The sequence below is a fragment of the Neofelis nebulosa genome, chromosome 7 (genome assembly GCF_028018385.1).
Source record: "Neofelis nebulosa isolate mNeoNeb1 chromosome 7, mNeoNeb1.pri, whole genome shotgun sequence".
NCBI classification, from domain to species: Eukaryota; Metazoa; Chordata; class Mammalia; order Carnivora; family Felidae; genus Neofelis; species Neofelis nebulosa.
In genome coordinates, this window is record NC_080788.1 from 107,254,142 (window position 1) to 107,276,779 (window position 22,638).

The 22,638-nt window shown below is 40.7% G+C and overlaps 1 protein-coding gene across 4 annotated transcripts in view; it reads left to right on the top strand.

Annotated features, from left to right (window-relative positions):
- Window positions 1-22,638, top strand: part of DAAM1 (dishevelled associated activator of morphogenesis 1) — a 178,595-nt gene that overhangs the window by 106,279 nt on the left and 49,678 nt on the right. For all 4 annotated transcript variants that reach the window (XR_009264499.1, XM_058739191.1, XM_058739193.1 and 1 more), the window contains 5 exons: window positions 12,935-13,006; window positions 18,340-18,434; window positions 21,296-21,629; window positions 22,282-22,392; window positions 22,514-22,617. Coding sequence is in view for 3 of the 4 variants with exons in the window: in XM_058739191.1 (XP_058595174.1) it covers window positions 12,935-13,006; window positions 18,340-18,434; window positions 21,296-21,629; window positions 22,282-22,392; window positions 22,514-22,617 (716 nt within the window). In the remaining variant the exon portion in view is untranslated. The remainder of the gene's footprint in view (window positions 1-12,934; window positions 13,007-18,339; window positions 18,435-21,295; window positions 21,630-22,281; window positions 22,393-22,513; window positions 22,618-22,638) is intronic.

A 22,638-nucleotide genomic window follows, 5' to 3' on the forward strand; every position in this document is an offset into this window, starting at 1 on the left:
ACATCAAAACCTGCTTTACGACATTCTGAAAGGCTGGTCTGGTAGCAGCAAATCTGGTAGCAAGATGTGAGGCAACAAAGGCCATTGACACCGCTGATTGGATTTCCACACTGCATACGGGTTTAGTGATGTGTGTCTGAACATGTTAATTTACCAACCAGCTGGACTGAATTGTACCTGGATCTGTAGCACTCCATGGTGGCATGTGGGTCAGACTTGACTCTTAACACACTACATAGAAGTAATTTGTTTTATGTCATTGTATACCTTTGTGTCCTAAGCAACAGGGAAATGTGGGCTTGTATCATTTCTGAAAATCACAATTGGAGAATGTTTCTTTCTCTTTGCCATGCAAATGAGGGGGAATTGTCATCTAAAATTGGCTTCAGATGTTGAAGTTATACTGATTGAGATTTTTAGGCTCCAGTCATGTTCCATGCTGTGAAGTGATTTGCCAAAGCAATGACTTGTTAAAATAAATAAATGTCTTGTAGTATAGGAAGTGGGCTGTAAAGTCTCTGCTTTTAGTTCTAGGTAAGGATTGTGGCTATTTTCTTAGCTATATCAGCACATTAAATGTGTTTCCCCCCAGGATCCTGTAGCATATATATAACTTTTTTAAGATTTGGGTTCTGTAAAGTCAGCCAAGGCTTTTTCAGGAAAGAACAGGGTGTTAGAACAGACCGAGCCCCTTAGCTCTTTCAGAAATGCCGTTGGTCTCTTTATTCTTGGAGTCATGTTGTTCGTCTTCTGTCTGTTCTATTGCTGCCGTCCTTGGACAGGGACTAGATCTCTTTAAAGTGGCATGCTGCTCTTGCTTTTCTGGGGTTTGTGATTTGGGGGAGAACAAAATGGTAGATGGCTGAGAAGTAGCACAAGCCCAGTTTTTAATGGGCAGTGTTTCATTTTAGCTCATTCAGAAATATTTGATCATTTTTACCAGTATAAGTAAAGTTTGTGACATAAAAATATTAATGTGGGGCACCTGGGTGGCTCAGTCAGTTTAGCGCCCGACTTTGGCTCAGGTCATGATCTCACAGATCGTGAGTTTGAGCCCCGCGTCGGGATCTATACTGCCAGCTCAGAGCCTGGAGCCTGTTTCAGATTCTGTGTCTTCCTCTCTCTCTGCCCCTCCCCTGCTCGTGCTCGTGTGCTCGCTCTCTCAAAAATAAATTTGCAAAAAATTTAAAAAATATTAATGCAACATTTTGTGCCATGAAGAAAGGTTTCAAAGCATTTTTCCCAGTTGAGCTTAGGAATGCTTACATTTGATTTATATTTTAAAGTTAGAAGACATTGATGAAGACTGGAGATTATTGAAAATACAAGAGAGTTCATAGCACTGGACTGTTTCTGTCATGATGAGAAAAGGGAGTGAAGTATACAAATGGGTACAGTTCTTTGTAGCTATCCTTGTCATAACTGAGAACCCATAGTCAGAAGTTTGTGATGCTGTAAGAAACTCTCAGTGCCAAGGTTTGAAAACATATTGTCAACAGTCTCCTATATCCTGTATTTATGGATCCCTAAAAGGAAAGCAGTAGCTTTGTTCTTTTATTCACGTGTTCAAACACCTAGAATAGTGCCTCAGCCATTATAAAACTCAACAGATATTTACTGGGTGAGTAAATGAATGAGAAGAGAAGCCAGTGATGGAGTTCAGCACTGTGAATTTTGGGGCATGATGAGCAGAGGGATTCTGCTCCTGTCCTGCCCTTGAGAAGTCCTGTGTTCTACAGTATAGTGTCCGCACTGCTCTCAAGTTAGGTTATGTGTTACTCTGAAATGGCGTTGGGGTCCAGCGGTTGAGTAAGGCTTTCTTTCATCCAACAGATTTCTGGGGAGGATAGAAGACTAGGCGTAACTCTGGGTCTAAGGGGGACAGGGTAGAGTGGTCTCAGTGGTTTCAAGTCAGAAACTCAGTGACACACAAATAGAATCCATGCCACACAGCCAAGGCAAGGGAAACTGGCAGAATTGAGATGAGGCGAGTGGTCAGGATAGGGTAGGTGTTCTTGAGCAAGAGCTTTGGGCAAGCCCAAGCATCTGGGTAATTTAGGTGTGAGGAGCCTAGAGCAGTGTTAGTCATACAGCTTGGCTTCTACATTACACCTCTGTAGACATGTCCTCTTCAACCAGGAAGTGCTAGTCATGTATCTGTTATTCTGGTAAATTGTAGTTATTATATTAAGGTGAGGGGGTGGGGGGAATGTACTGATTGTTCTGTCTATAGCACTCTTCAGAGTGATCTTCACTTTTTACTACCTTTGAGCTGTTTAAGAAATCTGAAAATTGTCTTTGCTAAAAACTAGTAGCAATGCAATCGATTATGCCCTGTTGATCATTTTTGTATCCATTTACACATATATAATTATATATGCCTTTGCTCTTTGGATTCTCTTTTGAACCTGTTGTCACATCCTATTAGTTCCTGCATTTATTAATGAGTTCAGCAAAATCTTTGACATGAGTACATGCCATGATTTTAAAATCATCCTCTATCAATATAAAATTTTCTCTTATTTTTTATTTAACTCCAAGTTAGTTGACATATAGTGTAATAATGATTTCAAGAATAGAATTTAGTGATTCATCACTTACATGTGACACCCAGTGCTTATCCCAATAAGTTTCTCTTTAATGTCCATCACCAAGAATTGTTTGAGAAGGGGTAGCTTATTCTAAACAAGCTGAGATCTTTAATAATATTTTACACTGGAGTACAGGATATGATAGCAGGAAGCTCTCTGGGAAAATGTGCGTTGTTTATCGATTCTAGTAAACTTGATATATCTATCTCTCTCTATATATATCTGCAGATTATATATATATCTGCATAAAGCAGAGAAGGGGAAAGAGCAAAGCTTGGGGGTCAAAAGAGGTGTTAAACTTCACACACATTCAAGGAAGAAATTCCTGTGATGTTTGAAAGGGTGATGTACAGGAGAGAAGCAGGGGCAATGTAAGTGTAATCCAGAGACTTGAAAAACAGTGCTCTAAATGGGTCTTAAACTTCCCACAAAGTTTCTTGGCTAATGAGCCTAGGTTCTATTCACCCAGTTTTAATTCTGTTAACTTGTATTGATGTTTAAGAGAGAAAGCATCCTCAATCTTATAATAATAAGACCTATTATTGAGTTTATGGCCAATGTTGTTACAATATGTGTACTTAAAAAACAGGAGCTATGCACGTTTATGCTTCATGAGACATGGATCTTTTATTCTAAATCATAAATGTTATTTGTTGTGAACATTCAAGAAAGCAAGAACTTGTTCTGTTTCATCTTGGGGAGATATTTTGGTCAGAAATCTTCCAGATGCCCTCCTAGTAGAAACTGTCTTAAGTTATGCATCACTGGCATGTGAGAAGATCCCTTTCATAGGGATCTAGATATATTTGTTGGAGTTATTTTTGCAAAAAGTGGACATGAGGGTGTGATAAACTTATGGAAAATTTGAGATTTATTTATGAATTGAAGATAAACTTATGCTATTCAGCCAGTGGAGAATTTTTTGCTTGGTATAGAGAAGACTTTGGGTGGACATAATAGTTTTATTCAGCTTGTTTTGAATATTTGCAGAGTTATTGCTCAGAGGAGAAATTAGACTCTTCCATGCAGTTCCTGAGGGCAAAACTAAGGCCAACAAGTGCTTGAAGTTATGAGGAGACACCTGTCAATTCAGTCTAAGGTGGATTTTCTAACAGTCAATGAGGGTTATGGTTCTTGGACTCCTTGAAGCCTTCTCTCAGAGAACATACGGTCACCTGCTGGCGGCCTTATACGAGGGACCCCTGTGAGGGGAAACTTGGACTGGGGTGTCTCTAGGGTCGAAGGCCTCACTGTATAATTATGATGGCTTTCCTTAGAAAACATACAGATGTTCTGCGGCACCAGGAAAAAATGGGGAAGAGGATTTGCTGCTCAGACATGGCTGTAAGTGCTAAATATGAAAGCCATTGTTATTGCAAGTCACCCTCCAGTCTTTCCAGAAAATGACTGACATTCTGAGGCTTAGGAGGAGGTGTTGGGTTTCCTGCCAGACGCAGAAGCCGCTGTTCTGTAATCATTCTTCGTGTGGGCCCAACCGGATTTGGGCAGCAGATGCACTTGATGTGTAATTGTGGCAGTGGCCAAAAATGTAACCAGGATTGGCAGCCCCAGGGGCCACATGACTATCTTGAAATGTGACAACATAAGAATTATTTTTTGAAACCAACTGCCTCCCTTTGGCAAGTTTCAAATGTGGGGTGTAGTTGTAGCCCCACTGATAGGGGTTACAGGGAAGGGCTGTTGGAGGGACTGAGGAAAGCAATAGTCTCTGGAACCCAGGTTTGTGGACCTGCTGGTTCTTCTCTTCCCAGTGAAAGAACAGTAAGACAGAAAGATTTGGAGGCAAAAAAAAAATCAGGATTTAAAAGACCGAATGATGCCATGCAGTTTTAAAAATGAGGATTAAACCACTTTCAAGGTATAGTGAGCTTGGTAAGAAGGTGGACTTTTCAGACAGGGCAGGTCCTGCCTCTTCGCTAGACAACAGTGCCAGTTCCTGGGCAAATTCCCCATACTTGAGGAGCTGATCCTAACTTAGAGCCGGGGTTCACTGCAGATGGAGTGCCTTGAAGGAGAGGAGAAAACCTGGAAAATAATTGATGACCAACTTGGAACGGTGATGCACCCCTGCCCTCTTGAGAGCCAGGCTTATTCTAGCACAGGGGGTGACAAACTATGGCCCATGGGCCAAATCTAGCCACTTAACTGTTTTGGTAAATAAAGCGTTACTGACACAGGGCAGTGCTCCTTCACCCGAGCGTAGTTGGAGCTGCTCTCACACAGTACAGTGGCAGAACCGAGTGGTCGCAACAGACTCCGTGGTCCCCAAAGCCTGAAATCTTTGTTATGGGGGGCCTTTATGGAAGAAGTTGGCCAGCGCCTGGTCTGTCAGGTTATTCCACCATGACCGTCTTAGGAGAGGATGCTGATTACACTGTTACTGAGTCAGGAGGGAAAGTTGGCAGAAGTTATTAGCAAGGTCTTCCACACAGTACTTTCCACCTTCCATCCCACCTGCTCTTCCTTCCCCGTTCCTCGGACCTGTTTCCTGTCGTTCACTTGATTTATTAGAGGACATACACATTGGGGAGTCATACCTAATAGGATAAAATATCTTGGCCTGTCTGCCCCTTTCTCGTTAGTATTCTGTAAAAATTCTAGGTGTAGAGTAAATTTATTTAACACCTGTTTCATTCATCAGTATATGGGGCTGGGTCCACCACATCCAAAATAGTAATGACAATTTAATGCAACAGGTAACTATTTTGATCATTAACAAGGAGTAGGATTTCTTGATCCTATATATAATCACAGTTAACATGTTTTCTAGTAGTGTCTTCTTTATAAGTGGAACAAGCTTTGGTTAGTATTTAGTTACCTTTACCTATGATAAAAATGACCAGAATGAACTCTACTCTGTATCATACCGAAACAATGCCTTTCTGCTGTTGAAGTTCATTTAGTTAAATCTTAATACGTCTCTCCTATCGTTGAGTCGATGGTACTCGTATACGTTGTTAGAGGATTTTTAGCCAATATGGGCAGTGAAAGAATGTGTCTTTCACAAGTATTCTCTAAGAATCTCAGGGGTTTGTAACAGTGAACGTGGAGATTTATGGCTTTAGTTGGCCAAGTGCATATTCTTCAGCCTGTGATTTGTGGTCTCGTGAACAACCACAAAACACGTCCTTTGCAATTAATTGCCCTTTGTACAGCCTATTTTGGGTCTTACTAACAGCATCCGAAACTGAAGAAAAACTCTACCAGTTCTTACATATTATTACTTGGAAAATGATCCTATTAAAAATTTGCCCTGTGGTAATTTCAAAAGAAGTCATTCTTAAAGACTTAATTTTCAAACTGTGCTTTGAGTCTCACTGAAAGACTTTAGGCGCTACTAAGAAATTGTTTGCCACCCAAAAATGAAAATGTGGAAATTTCAAAAATTTTAATATCCTTTGAGTACATAAGTCTTAGTCCAAATCATAAAATTTCTTTGCATAAACATTTGATATTAGGGTTGTAGTGTGTTTTAGAAGTAGAAAATCCTATGAGAAGACAGTAGCAAAATGTTTTTATTTTTTTATTTTATTTCTTTGTCTGATACAGGAAATTTTATTTATTTTATTTTTTATTTTGCTCTTTGATTTCTTTTTTTTTTTAAATTTTACTCATTTACATCCAAATTAGTTCCTGTAGAGTGCAACAATGATTTATTTGCTGTGGGGAGCAGGGTGGTGCCCCAGGTGTAGAGAACAGAGACATCCCAAATGTCATGGGATCTTGTTGACTTGATGATGCATTTCATGTTACAAAGAACATCTTAAAAAGCACTTGTCTTAACAGAACATACAGAGCTTTAGCGCTTCTATTTTAACTGTGAAAGATAGTGCATGTACTCGGCAAAATAGAAGTTTAAATTATACAACAGTTTGTAAGTGAAAGACCTTTCTTATTGCTACCCAGAGGTAGCCATTGCTCAATTTTCCTGTATATATTTCCGGAAATGTTTGTATGTTAAGTGTACATGTTTTTTCTACAGATGAGAAATCATATTCTGAGGCATCCTCCCCCCTCCCCATACTATATTTGGCCATTTTGAATGTCATTACATAATTCTACTTCATTCTGGGTTACTGCCACAAAGTAATTTATTCACCCATCTCCCTTTCTATGTATTTGTTCGCTTTGTTATTTGGCTGATTCAAACAGCACTGCGGTGAAAAAGATCTTTGTAGTATACATCTACGCAGTGTAAATATACAATTGTGGGCTGACTTCCTGAAAGTAGACTTAAAGGAGGGTCAAAGGCTGTGTGTGTGGTTTTCAGTTTGAACAATTACTGCCAAATGTCCCTCCAAACTGGTTGGTCCGATTTTTACAGTCCTAGCATAACAAGGACTTAGAATGGCCATAGCTGCAGCACAGTCACAGCATGGAGCCTGCCTGGGATTCTCTCTCCGTCTCTCTGCTCCTCCCCCTCTTGTGTTCCTCTGCTCCTCCCCCTTGCTCACACATGTGCTTGTATGCACTTTCTTTCTCCGAATGAATAAAACATTAAAAAAAAAAAAAGAATGGTCATAGCTGGAGATTTTGGAACAGTATCCTTATCATCCTAGCTAACATTTATTAAGCATGTTCTGTGTGTATTGTTCTCGGTGCTTCCTTTACTTGTCATAACCTATCGAATCTTCACAATGACCCTGCGGAGTAGGCACCCATTTTACAGATAAGGAAACTAAAACTGAGTCATACAGGAAGGTTACTTAACTAAAACGGAGTCATATAGGAAGGTTACTTAACTTGCCTGCCTATACATCACCATAAGTAGTGAGTGGCTGAAGATTCGAATATATTTCTGTTGGTGATAGAAGAAGAACACAGCCAGCTTGGATTGGTAGAGATGATCACAAAATGAGAGACAGAAGTCTGGGACATAGCTGTGAATGTTTACCTCGGGAAGAGTACAAAGAAATAATGCAAAATTTATTCTTGTGGGCAAAGTGATGTGGAGAAAAATAAACGTACTCTTAGGCCTTTTAAGAGAATCGGGGGGGCCCTCTTAGAATTTTTTTCACTAGCCACTGACCAGAGATTTGGAATAAAAAATTGTACCAGTTGAAAGTGAGGCTAAGTTAGAAAACCGATGTGTGTGTGTTTTTTTTTTTATCTTCTAAATGAGTTGGTTAATTAAAACCTGGTTTTTTAAAGACGTCAATTTCTTGACTGTCCCTTGTGCCATACCAGTTTCCTTTTCTAGCAAAAGGGTTTTTGTTTTGTTTTGATAATGGAAGAAAAGTAGATAACAAGAAAAGAGTTTAATGCTAGTCAGGCAGAAAGCAAAGCTCGGGTGTCCCTCCGGCAGGTCTTGTCTGTCAATGTTCTCTAATTCATGGTGTCAACCTACCAAGGAAACAGAGTGAGTTGGATTAAAGAAATAGTAAAACTAGTGTTGGGCACCCCCCCCCACCCCCACCCCCACCCCCCCGCCACCTCCGGCCAATTACCTTATACAAGAAGTAGCTGTTGAAAGTGTTGAAAGTTAAGTGTTTTGTAGTTGGGTCACTGAACAACATAAATTTTAAAAAATGATTTGTTTTAAGAAATTGGGCCCTCGGGGCGCCTGGGTGGCGCAGTCGGTTAGGCGTCCGACTTCAGCCAGGTCACGATCTCGCGGTCCGTGAGTTCGAGCCCCGCGTCAGGCTCTGGGCTGATGGCTCGGAGCCTGGAGCCTGTTTCTGATTCTGTGTCTCCCTCTCTCTCTGCCCCTCCCCCGTTCATGCTCTGTCTCTCTCTGTCCCAAAAATAAATAAAAAATGTTGAAAAAAAAATTTGAAAAAAAAATTAAAAAAAAAAAAAAAAAAAAAAGTGGGCCCTCAACCTAAGTACAGTACACGCTGGTTTTCTGTGACCACTGTTAGAATTCCATAGAATCTTACAGCTTATGGGGACTTTAGAAACAGTCTTGTCTTACCCTCTTGATTTGGAGAGAGAAAAACGAGGCCCAGAGATAATTAAACTTGCCAAGAAATACTGATTAAGTACACCAAAAAGTAGGTTTTGGGATCTCATCTTCAGATGGCCAATCTGGGCATTTTCCCACCATACCATCGCTCTGAAAATAAGTGATGTTTGCAAGTATTATCTAAATGTTAAATTTTCTGATGATTACTAACATAAAATGTTGATATCAATTTAGTACTAATTATTTAATAGACCTAAAGATAGGCATATAAGCATAAATGTTTGTAACACTTTGAAAAGGAATCAAAACTAGATTTTAATATAAATTATCCATTCTATGGGTAGAATAAAAAAGGATTTAATGTGATTGCTAGAATTTGTATTCTCATGGGGCAAACCTTCTCTAGGTGTCCTTAAGTGCTACCCACAATATTTTAATTTTTTTAATTAAAAAAATTTTTTAATGTTTATTCATTTCTTGAGAGAGAGAGAGAGAGAGAGAGAGAGAGAGTGAGTGAGGGAGGGACAAAGAGAGAGGGAGACAGAAAATCTGAAGCAGGCCCCAGGCTGTAAGCTGTCAGCACAGAGCCTGACACAGAGCTCGAACCCACGAACCATGAGATCATGACCTGAAGTCTGACACTTAAACAAATGAGTCACCCAGGCGCATCATACCCACAATCTGTTTTAAAAGGGGAAAATAGAACTTTTTAAAAGAATATAGAATGAAACCAATAATCTCGCTTATTAGAGAAAATTTCTAATGGGATCAGTCAAGGCAGTAATCAAAAATAGGGTTAGATGTATATGGTTTAAGGAGGGATTTGTTTGCAATTCCAGTGTCCAGAACTGCTCTGTGCTATCACAGCTCATCTTCACGCAGTCTTGAGAAATCCCCATGAAGGCGGCTGTTAGACTGGTGGATAATGGAACAGGAGAACAAGTTAGGGAAAAGCTTCACAAGTGCTGTCTGTATGCATGCATCTAAATAAATAAGGCATTGATAAAGGGGTCGAAGAGTTCCCACAGAAAAAGTCTAGAGAGAGAGATCAGAGGTAATCCAAGCAGGACATCAGACCTTAGAATAATGTTCAGAATGAGGGTGATATTCAGAAATGTTGAGTATAGCAAAAATAGCAATAAAGATTTGGGGAAAAGCAGTCATTTCTGGCCACTAACCACGTTTGAGTTTCTTATACAATTAGGTGGTTAAGAGTGAAAGGCCAGTTTCTCACTCAGTATGTATTGCTTGTGATTAATCTGAGGTCTATTCTTAGGAAAGAGGTTGCCCTGATTCTTTCTCACTGGCCCTGAATTTCTAGTGGGGGGACCTTTGGCAACTCACCCGTCTTCTCTTTGCCCCTGTTTCCTTCTCACTAAAATGAGTGAGGTGACTTCCTGCCCCACCCAGTAGATCACATGAAGAGCACAGTGTGTAGAACGGTTTTTGACACAGTAGGCTGTGCATGTGTCATTACTGCTGCTGCTTCTCTTAGAGCTGAGACAATTTATGCAATCTTGTTTATTTTTCCACTTGTTTCTCCATAACCAATAAAAAAGAAGGGAGGCAGATGGTTCAAAGAACAACACATGTCAGAGGCTGGTAACACCTAGGACCCAGTTGCTTCCTAGGAACATCAGACATGTACTTTCATCAGCAGTTTCTTTCGTGGACTTCTTAGGAGAGAGTCTTCCCCTCGGTGTGTCTCAGTGTCCCGTGCTCTTTTGGGGGGGACCCCCGAGAACAATTGCATTCATCTCTTCCCGGCCTGTGTCTCTGCATAACAGCAGCCGCACGACATAGGAACAGAGAGTTGATTCGCAGATGTGTTTCACTTGGCTCCTGGAGCACACATCTGTGTAGAAGAACCAGGATCGCACAGAGGAAACTGGAGACACGTTGCCAAAATGAAGAACTCTGAGGATCACCCCCAGGAATATAGTGATAACAGTACTTTTACGAGAAGCTTTTATATACGTTAGCTCATTTGATTTTCTCAGCACTGAGGCATGTGAAATAAAAATGAAGCTGTCTTCCCCCTATTTTGACTACAGTATCTAGGTCTACTCTTAATATGTTTACATTATTAAAGCATTTCCAAAGTGTAAAGATTTCTCTCCCTATGCTAATCTTCAGCTTCTAAAATGGTCTCCTGCTCTGTTAAATGCGACTATTAAGCTTACAACAGATGGGCTCTCGTGGGACCCCAGACAGGGGACAGAATTTTGTTGTAGTTTTGGACATTTGCCCTAGTTTGAGGGACTAGAAAGACCTGGCACCTTCTATTTCATTTTATAGGTTCAAATACCGTTGGCTATCACTGTGGGTTTTGGCTTGCTGAATGCATTGGTAACTGGGGTTTTGCTAACTTTAATTCTCCATTTTAGGAGGAGAGAAGGGTTCAGCATTTACACTACCATTGTAACTATTTTGTTAACATGTTAAATAATAGTCAAGGACTGTTCTAAAAACTCATCAGATTTCTTAAGCTTTTTAAAACCGTGCAAGTGTAATACAGTCTAACTTCAAAGCTGCTGCTATAGCCTTTGTCCCCATCATCTGGCTTGTTCAGTCTCCAGATGAGTTCTGATATTCTTTACTGCCAGCCTTTAAGGCACCATAAGCACTGATTACTTTGCCTTCTTTTTGTGACTACTTAAAGAATAGTTTTGAGAGGCACCTGGGTGACTCAGTTGGTTAAGCCTCTGAATTATGCTCAGCTCATGATCTCACAGTTCTCGAGTTCAAGCCCCACATTGGGCCCTCTTCTGTCAGCCCAGAGCCTGCTTTGGATCTTCTGTCCCCCTCTCTCTCTCTGTCCCTCCCCCTTCTCAAAAACAAACATTTTTTAAAAGCGGGGGGGGGGGGGGGTGTGGGCTGGGTGGCTCATTTGGGTAAGCATCCAACTCTTGATTTCGGCTCAGGTCATAATCTGACGGTTTTGCCGGTTTGAGCCCCACATGGGGCTCTTGCACTAACCTCGCAGAGCCTGCTTGAGATTCTCTCTCTCTCTCCCTCCCTCCCTCTCTCTCTCTCTCTCTCTCTCTCTCTCTCTCTCTCTCTCAAATAAATACACTTAAAAAAAAGAATAGTTTTGAAATGACATTTCTTTTATCTCACCCCATAGACCTGCCTCAAAAGATTTGCTTAGAAAAAGTGTTTTTGAGATAAAGTATAGGACTGAAATGAAAAGTCCCACCTTGAAACTGCTATCTCAAGGACTGAGATTCTTGACATCAGTTAATGGGGTGGTGACTACTTCATTGTCTTGTAGCAATGTACCTGGCCCAGCACCTTCCCCAAGGGGACAGGGAATAGCAGTTGTACCAAGGTGCTCTCTGAATGTGAAGCTAAAGACTGAAATTGCCCTCTGAGTCTGTTTGATCACACAAATGACTTACAGCCACATAGGTTTGCAAACATGCCTGGAAAGCCCCAACTCCAATGCCGTCTTCTGATGAGCTCAGTGTTGCTGTGGAGCCGAAGCCACAGCCCCCTAATTTTGGGGGGAGGTGAGGGTTCAGGCTGGCAGGGAGCTGCCATCCACAGAAGCCCTGAGGGCCCTGGTGCTGGCTTCATGTCACCCTGTTCTGTAAGATGAGTAATGTGTGTTCATTTTACTACTTCCCATCCACTGTCCGGCTTTGTTCTACCTTCTCATCTGAAGCAGTACCTAGTTTTGGTTACATCAAATGAAACCCTTCGAAATTTTTACTGTCTTCTGGAGTCTGAATAAACTGACTAAAAAAGTTTAATTAACAACTGGCCGAATCCTGTGGTCATTTTTTAAGACAACTTTCCTTCTTTTGTGGATTTCATCCAGACATATAATTGAGCAATACTGTCCCCAGTGTGACACAGAGATCCTTTGTGAGATCCTTTGTCCTCACAAAACACACTGTGCCCTTCCCAGTACTATTGTGTCCCCGAAGGAAAGCAGTATCATAACATGGTGTGGCTGAGTTCCCACTTAAATCCTCCTACAGTCAATAACACCGTAACAACTTTTGTGGTGACAGATGCTAACTAGACTTACTGTGGTTGCCATTCCGTATTGTTTAGAAATGTCGCATCACTACGTTGTACACCTGGAACTATACAGTATTTTATGCCCTGTGTTCTACAGTTTTTAAAAAATATACGCTACAAAAGTGATAAAATAGTAAATTTCTCTTGATGCATGGTTCAGAAAATGTCCCCTTGTCACCCCTAACTCTGACTTTCGCACTGTCTTGTGTCTAGCCAAGTGGACAGTCAGCTGATTAAAGCCAACATTTGAAGACAGATATCTTCGATCTCATTGTCTTCTAATGTCTTCCATGTAGGCCACTGCCTAGATGCTGTGAAAGTCAGATGTGCTTATGGCCATTGTGTGTACATATCTGGCTGTGTGTTACTTTTTTTTCTTTCTATCTAGGACCAGGAAGAAAACAAGGGAGCAACAAGTTGGCCTGAATTCTACATTGATCAGCTCAATTCCATGGCTGCTGTAGGTATACTTTCTGTTCAGTAGCACAATGTAAAATGCAAATTTGTCACACAATTGCGCCGGAAATTCTCTTGAGTAAGAACTACCAAATGTCATCATCTTTCCAAACTCCATTCCAAACACTCAGTGTTGGTGGCGGCTGCAGGGGGCGGGGGAAAGGAGGGCAGAAGTGGTACTTGGCAAAATGATTTTTTTCCAATATGTTTTACATAAAATCAGCACACACTAAAATACAAGTGAGTTTAATGTTATAAGAGGAAACGTAATCTTAACTCTGGCTTATGTTCAACTTTAACTTGCAATTGCTCTTACCGATCATTTGGAGCTTTGTTATAGCAGCACTATTCTACAAGTTAATGCCATTTAAAGGTAATGCAATGAAACTATTCCTTCTCTCTTCTCCTCCCACTCTCTTTTCACTGAGGACTTGCCTAACTAAGTTCCTGGATTCTTGATTTCACAGGGCAGCCAGGTACTCTTTTACTCTGTTAAATTAACAAAAGGAGTCTATGGAATAGGTGGTTGAATGAAGAGGCACAATAATTATGCCGAGATGTCCGTGGGAAATCTTTGGTTAAATAATTGCTTGAAATCCATTCTCAGTATCTGAAATACACATCTTTATCACATGGACGTCTCTGTAATATCCACGTTCTGAGCAGCTTGAAGGGCACCTATCGATCCCAGCTAAGATACGCAGCAGAAAACAAGTCGTCAACCTCTGAGTGTTAGCAGCTCAAATCCTGCTCATGTTGATAAAAACCGGAGATTGCCCACAGCGGAACAGTCTCGTGATTTTAAGAGTCACTCTGTTAGATTCAACTTTGAGTTTATAATATCCAAGCAAAATGATAGCTTCCATGACAAATACTTTCCTCTACCTCTTCCTTTCCTCCTCTCGCTGAGCCTTTTTGGAGAGTTAGCTTCTTAAGACTTAGGGCAGACATTTTTAAAAACATTGTCTAATATTTTGCTGCTGCTTCTGCTGCAAACGTTAAAAACTGGCTAGAATATGTGAATCACTCCCACTTTTACTAAACTTTCAGAGGGCTTCACTTTTAGTAACTTCCTCTTTTCTAGTTTTTCCTTTGAAGATACTTCTGCTGTTGCACAATGAATAATAAACAGCCTGGTAAATGTGAACGGGGCTGTATAAATTATAGAAGAAACTGCTAAGCTTTTGCCCTGAGGAGTTCTAGTCTAAAAGCAGAAAATAACCTTCACAGCCATCCAGGATAAGGCATCCTGCACAGTGGCAGAAATGAGAAAAGGGTGATCTCAGCATTTGTATGAAAATGTTAGCAGAATGCGAGGCTTGTGGTGACCATCAGGGATTTTCTGTGTATCACCTAAGCAGTAATAATTTAGGAGCCATTTACATTTCCTGCGTGTGAAGATTGTATTCTCAATTCTTGTTCCTGGCTGTTAGAGTGGGGGAAAAAAAGAGCTGTGGGCAGGCTGTCTTTCTTTCTAATTAAGTCAGCATTGTTTGATGTAACAAGGGAAGTTGCTTCTTTGTTAATGAATTCACTTCTATCAATGGAGAAGTACTAAATACCATGGCATTTTCTTTCCTTCAAATTTTGGGGGCAGTTAGGTTAATTTGTCCTTTAGTGACTTAATCCATGCCTTGTATGGAGTCAGCCTGGCTCATTTCCTGCACTAGAAGGTCTGTGATGTGCCAATATGAGGCACTTCTTTAAGAGCCTCCTTTCTCCCTTGGCCAGCTCCTTGGACAACCTTTTGCTACATTCATGAGTCATCTACATTTTAATTATATTTGTTTCCTAATCCGAAGTCCTCTCCAAGAGTGTCTCAAGGCAATTAAATCGTCAGTCACTTGGCTATTCTTTCTGTTTAACAACTAACAAAGCTTTCTAATGCTCCTTTAAGAACAGAGCTGGCATCTGTCTAGGGTTAAAGGCAAAAAGCAGTAACAGCTCATGAGTCAATGAGACCTTAGAACTCCTGCATATGTAAAGAACAAGGAGTTCTGATGAGACCAAAAACCCTATGCTGAATTTTCTGTCTTTCTCACCAAATGTGTTGCCACCACCTCCTCCTATAGTTCTGGCTGATCTCTCTGATAACTGTATTGGAGAAGTCCCAATCACACACAGCAGAAAGCCCGAGACATTGTCCCTGGGGACTGGAAACACATACAGCTCTTCCATATCCTTCCATATCCTTTCATGGCCTGGCAGCTGGCCTGGCAGCTCTCTAGATTAGAGATTTGTTGGAGGGGCATTATCCACGTTGTTATCATCCATTGTCTTCGGCGTCAACAGCAGCTACTGCCATTGAGTGTGAAGCATGTGACAGGCAGTATAACAGGCACTTTATATGTTGTTTTAAATCCTTATAAGCACCCAGTGCTATAAGTGCTGTTGATAGATAAGGAGTCAGGACTTGGAGAAAGGTTACCTTGCCCAAGGTCATCTAATTAGGAAACAGTAGAGCTGGAATTTAAACCTATCAGTCTGAGCTCACAGATTCCTTTCTAATTTGCCTCTCACTAATTCAGTTTGAAAACCCTTTGGCAAGTACCAGAGGCCTGGTGATCCCACCCTCCCCCACCCCCACCCCACCTCCAACTTTTCTGAGGTGGGGCAGGCATCTGTTTCCGTTAATGCCTCCAGAGTCTGATGAACTGTCCAGGTCGAGAACTGCAGCACTTACTGGTCTGCGAAGCCGTTTGTGGAACAAGTTCAGTTACTTTACGTAAGCCTCTTCACAAGAATGCTTTGTTCTTGAAAGGACCCCTGAGTGATCGGTTGGCTTTTAAAGAGTGAAAAACAGTGTAATAAAAGTACAGCCCAACAGGTTCGGGAAGGACCTGGCCCTCCTTTGTATGTGGCTTCTCCTCTGCGCTCTCAACGAGGAAGATGTGAGGTGAAGTGCAGCGTGCTTAGCCGACTGGCTTATTGACTTCACACCAGTGCAATGTCTCAAACAGGAGCTTGGTTCCAGACTCCCAGCCAAGAATGATTTCTGTGCTTGGTTTGTCCATCTTTCTCAGACTTGCATGTTCCAATGTACAGCTTAGTAGCCTTCATCAGAACATCCTCTGCCAGCACACACTTTGTCTTTTGCCCACTTCTCAAGTGAGCAGGGATTTGTTAAGTGCATAGAGCACCCCAGGAGGCTACCACAAGCCTGGGCTGTGTAGACCAAGGTGCACGCTAGATGTTTAGCCTAGCAGCCATCTTTAGAAAGGTGGGCGTGGCTTCTTTTTCTACAAAAAGCTGCAAACCAAGCCTTCTTCCTACATGTGAAGCTTGAAAACTTTCGACTTTGTATAAATTATGTTGAAAAGTCACAGCGACACGTCCATCTACATATCCTCAGTTTTCTCAGTACAACAAACACAGTCTTAGAATCAAATCTAATTGCATCACATGCAGAAAAGAGTATGTCACCTCTGTTTTGAGAGGAAGGTAATGGTCCTTATACTGGGAAAGGAAATTCCAATTTAATTTTCTTGACTTTTCATAAATCTCCCAGCTCTACTAGGGAGAGACTTAATGTAGTCCATCTTTATTCAGATGTTTCACCCTCTCCAAGATTGTTAAGAGTAAATACATACATCTTTCTTTAGAATTAGTGAACCATAATAAGAAATGTATGTCTCTGTGTGATTAAGTTTAGGAACGAGCGGTGATGTTCATGAACGGCTTTATTCTGAGCTGCAGATTCAAAAAGTGATTGCTTAAGAGTCTAAACAAGTTCAGCTTTGCCTTAGGGGATTAAACATACTTGGCTGGATTCATGCTGAATTTTCCAGGGAATACGTCTCCTAGAGCTCTGAAGAAATTTATTGGCTATTTCTGCACATAGCCTCTTCCCCTACCATCCATTGGTCACAGCTGTCTAGGCGCATCACCAAGCAAGAGGACGGTGTCAGCAGAAACAATAACCAGTTTGAAAAACAAGATTTTACGGATTTTTATTTCAGTTGCCTTAAATGATACCGATACATTTGTTTGTTTGGAGGTTTACCCCCTCCTAGTCATGAAGTCAAATTTAGCTTCAGTTAACATTTAGTTACTCAGTGCTGATACTATTAACTTAAAAGAAGTAAGTAAAGCCACCCTTTGATGATTTGTGATCCTGAAAGAAAGGGAGAGACTGGATCATTGAGACACATGGATAAGAGCCAACCCCCCACCCCGCTCCCCCCGCCCCCCCCCCCAAGCAATACTCCAGACTGTTTCCCAGCCATGCACTTAATCAGAATTAGAAACAGGTAGGGAGACTGAATTAGAAAAGCACATGTTCAGAATAGGATGAAGACAAGGAACCAGTGGTTCTGTGGGTGGAGTATACCTGAGGCCATTAAGATTTGGGGATACTTTTAGTACAACTGAGTGATCATGGACTCAAAGGACTAGAAAAGACTGTTTAACAAGTATAAACTTGACTGGCATCCATGGCCGTGATGTCAGCCGAGGTCTGCTTCCTTGTGCCTCATTCTTCAAAGTGAGGTCCATATATACCTGCAGCATCAGCACCACATGGAAACTAGTCAGCAATGGAGCACCACGGGCTTCACTCCAGACATACCATGTCAGAACCCTCATTTTAACAAGGTCCCCGGATCATTCGTGTCCACGTTAAAGTTTGGGAAGCACTGCTCAAAAGATCCCTGTGTAGGGAAAGCGTAAACACACTCCTCCTCCTCCTCCTCCTCCTCCTCCTCCACCACCACCACCCCCCCACCACCCCCCACCCACCCCCCACCTACCCACCCACACACACTCTGTAGCCAAATTTCCAAATGGTGTTGAATCATTTCTAAAGCTTAAATCTTAGTCTGAAGGAATTGTCCAACTTAGTATCATATCGGAGTTCATTGCCCTTCTTAAATAATTTAATGTGACAAAAAATGTAAAAGATTACACTTTTTGGCTTGAGGATTACACATATTGCCTTGGTTTGATAGTGTGATAATGTTACTAACTTTAGTTGCCAGAATACTGTATTTAACTGCAGGCCCAATCCTCTTTCTATAAAATATAAATAGTTATATCCTCATTAGAGTGTAGTTACAGAGTCATTTACAACTATAGTCAGACAAACTGCAATCTGTACCAAAGATTTCTAAATGTTCCTTAAAGCTTTATAATTTGAAAGAACTTCTAGCAGAGATAATAAATCTGAAATTCTTGGTACTTTTACTCTATATTTTGGTTTTGTAATTATCTTGATTATAGATTTATTACTTATTTATTTGTCTTAAAAGTGATAATAGCATGTAATCTGTAGGCTTGTCTTGCTTGTACCCTAACTAAATCATAGAATTTGAAGAGGTAACTTCGATTTTCTTTGCATAGAGAAAATCTCTCCTGGCTTTAGAGAAGGAAGAGGAAGAAGAGAGAAGTAAAACTATAGAGAGTTTGAAAACAGCACTGAGGACAAAACCAATGAGGTAATTCTTTTCTGGGTAGCATGTGCTACTTATCACTCTTCTTTTTTTCTTCTTTTCTCCCTTCTTTTGTACCCTTCTTTCTTCTTTTTTCCTGAAATAGCCAAACTTTCAAGGATGTCTTAAATGCATGCAATTGAACATAAGTGAAATACTTTAATCGTTGAACGTTGAATGAATTGATTTTCTTCAATTAGAAGATATGCAGACAGCTGTTAAGATGGCTAAAATAAAAAAAGAGACTAGCAAGTATTCGTTGCAGGTACACTGCTGGTGGGAATGTAAAATGGTTCAGCCACTTTGGAAAACAGTGGGGCAGTCGCTCATACTGTTAAACGTAGTATCGCCGCATCATCTGACAATTCTATTCCTCAGTATATAGCTAAGGGAAATGAAAACCTGTCTCACAAACACCCATGCAGGAGTGTTCATGTTAGCAGTATTCCTCATGGCCAAAAAGTAGAAACAACCCAAATTCTATCAGCTCATAAATGGATAAATAGAATGTGATATATCCATACAATGGAATATTATTTGGCCCTGAATACAATAGAATATTGAAATAGAATAGAATATTGATACATGCTACAACATGGATGAGCCTTAAAAATATTTATGCAAAGCAAAAGAAGCCAGATATACAGAAGGCAACATAGTATATGATTCCATTTATACGGAAGATCCAGAAAAGGCCAATCCATACAGACAGAAAGATTAGTGGTTGCTTAGGATTGGGGTGAGGGGGAAATGGTCTTTTGGGGATGATTAGAGTGTTCTAAAATCAGATGATGTCAGGGCGCCTGGGTGGCTCAGTCGGTTAAGTGTCCGACTTCAGCTCAGGTCATGACCTCGCAGTCTGTGAGTTTGAGCCCTGCACTGGGCTCTGTGCTGACAGCTCAGAGCCTGGAGCCTGCTTCAGATTCTGTGTTTCCTTCTCTATCTGCCCCTCCCTTGCTCATGCTCTGTCTCTCTCTCTCTCACACTCTCAAAAATAAACAAACATTGTGGTGCCTGGCTGGCTTAGTTGGTTAAGTGTCTGACTTCAGCTCAGGTCATGATCTCACAGTTTGTGGGTTCCAGCCCCGCATCAGGCTCTGTGCTGACAGCTCAGAGCCTGGAGCCTGCCTCTCAGATTCTGGGTCTCCCTCTTACTCTCTGCCCCTCCCCTCTCGTGCTCTCTTTCTCTCTCTCAAAAATAAGTAAACTTAAACAAAAATTTTAAATAAATAAACATTAAAAAAAATTGGGGGGGATGCCTGGGTGGCTCAATTGGTTAAGCATCTGACTTCAACTCAGGTCATGATCTCATGGTTCATGAATTCAAGCCCCGCATCGGGCTCTATGCTGACAGCTCAGAGCCTAGAGCCTGCTTCGAATTCTGTGTCTCCCTCTCTCTCTGTTCCTCCTCTACTTGCACTCTGTCTCTCTCTCTCTCTCTCTCTCAAAAATAAATAAAGATTAAAATTTTTTTTTAAATTTTTTAATCAGATGATGTCAATGGTTGTACATCTCTGCATATCACTGAATTGTACGTTTGAAAGTATGAATTTTATGGCTTGTGAGTTATATCTCAATAAAACTGTTACTAAAAAATGATGGGGGCACCTGGGTGGCTCAGTCAGTTAAGCGTCTGACTTCCGCTCAGGTCATGGTCTCACAGGTTTGTAAGTTCCAGCCCTGTGTCAGGCTCTGTGCTGACAACTCAGAGCCTAGAGCCTGCTTTAGATTCTGTGTCTCCCTCTCTCTGTGCCCCTCCCCTATTCTCGCTCTGTCTCTCTCTCTCTCTCAAAAATAAATAAAAATTTAAAAAAAAAAACCATGATAGGTAGTCAGCCTTTTCTGTGTGTCTCCCACGCCTTCATTTTCCATTAATTAGGTTTGGTGAGATGTTGGGGTGTTTCTAGTTACATTTCATTAACATAGGTGCTATGAAAGAAGCCAATTGATTCAACCAATTGGGCTCCATCTGGGTTGTGTGATTGCATGAAATGGCTGGAAAAATAAAGATTACATTTTCTTTATTTAACTGTAAAATACTAAGAAAAACCTATTGACTTATCAAAAATTCTGTGTAGTTGTGTGACACAGGTTTTCTAGCCAATCCTAACTACATCAATGTTTCCCTATTTGTGTGTGTTTTGCATTCTCAGATGTTAATGGGTATCCAAGGCAAAATAAATTTGGAAATTTCTGGTGCAGTCGTATAAGCAAGTTGTGTTACTTCTGAAATTTTCAGAGACTTCAAATGCATATGCATATTGTGAATTATTCTCACTGACTTTACAGTAAATAAGCACTATAGATGTCAATTAAATTAATGAGCAGTGACAAAGAATTGCTATTATTTTATATATTGGGATTCCAGCAGCATGTCCTACAAAAGAAGAGATTTGCTACAGAATGTTAATAATATAGATTTTCATCTTTTGACAAGCAAAAATTCTAGAATTTAAGGATGCTCTTTGACATTCATTGATATGGGTCAGGGGTTAACGTAAAGGTATCTAGGGGCTGAATGCTATAACAACACGGGATCAGCAGATGACTTTAACTTAAGACACATATTCTGAGTGTCTTCCTGTTCCTGAGTTTCTATGGTTGTATGATCTGTTAATTGGTTCTTTGTATCAGCTGAGATCTTTGTATCTCAAATAGAGATTATTTTACCTTTATGAGAGACCTGACCATTGGGTTTGTGCAGAGGAAGAGGCCAGGAATTAAGAAGACTTCATCAATGTAGATCTTTGGTGCTCAGGACTTATGTCTTCCTTCCTCCTGTCCCTGCAAAACTTTTCCATTAAGGGCTATTAGAAAATTCCAAATAAACTGAAGTCTGATACATTTTAACCTTCTTCTCCTGACAGGTTTGTAACCAGATTCATTGACTTGGATGGCCTGTCATGTATTCTCAACTTTCTAAAGACCATGGACTACGAGACCTCAGAGTCTCGAATACATACCTCTCTCATTGGTTGTATAAAGGCGCTAATGAACAACTCTCAAGGCCGGGCTCATGTCCTGGCTCACTCTGAGAGTATAAACGTGATTGCTCAGAGTCTGAGCACAGAGAACATTAAAACAAAGGTGGCCGTGCTGGAAATCTTGGGCGCCGTGTGCCTGGTTCCCGGGGGTCACAAGAAGGTTCTGCAGGCCATGCTGCACTACCAGAAGTATGCCAGTGAAAGAACCCGCTTTCAGGTGGGCATGCTCCCTTGCCACTTGGTCACTCACCCCTTTTGACAGCTGCCTTCCTGGCCCTGAAGGGGGAACATGATTTATTTCCCCCTGTGATGATTACTCACACTATGTCTTCCAGTCTTTCTGTCCTTTTGGGTTTTAGTACCAGAGTAGAAGATGCTTTCTATAGTTAATCAATCTGGGATTTTAGATTTACTGAACTTGAAAACGTGGCCCTGCTTTCTACACATCATGTAGCATATATCTTTTGATTCCATGAAATGCAGTGTTCCCTGAAATTTTTATAGGTTACCATTCTTGATTTAGTATTAATATATACAGTGGGATTATGTCACCATATTTATGCTCAAATATAAAGAGCTGAGTTGACAAAGCAGACAAAATATGTATTGTGTGTGTGTGTGTGTGTGTGTGTGTGTATATATATACACACACACACACATACATACATATATGGATGTATGTGATGTAGGAATTTTGAAAGAGTTTTTTGAACTAATTTTAAGAAAAATAAAAGATGGCTCTCTATAGATCCATGTAATTCTGACTAAACACGAGATTTTTAAAAATTTATTTCTGAGTATAAGAATTAATAAAATGAATGTACAATTAGTGAATCAGTCCTTTGTTTCTATATTTGTGTCCTTGGTAGACATTAATCAATGACTTGGATAAAAGCACAGGGCGGTATCGAGATGAAGTGAGTCTCAAGACTGCCATCATGTCCTTCATCAACGCAGTGCTGAGCCAAGGCGCTGGGGTGGTAAGACCCTTCCATACTGCTATTGAAAACATGTATTATTGAAGAATAATGTTAAAAAAAAAAAGATTACTATGTAGTCCAAAAAGCATAAATATGTATTTTATCACCCTTTCACTTTCAGGAAAGTTTGGACTTTAGACTTCATCTTCGCTATGAATTTCTGATGTTAGGAATTCAACCTGTAATAGATAAATTAAGGGAACATGAAAATTCAACATTAGATAGGTAAGTCAGACTGTTCTCATC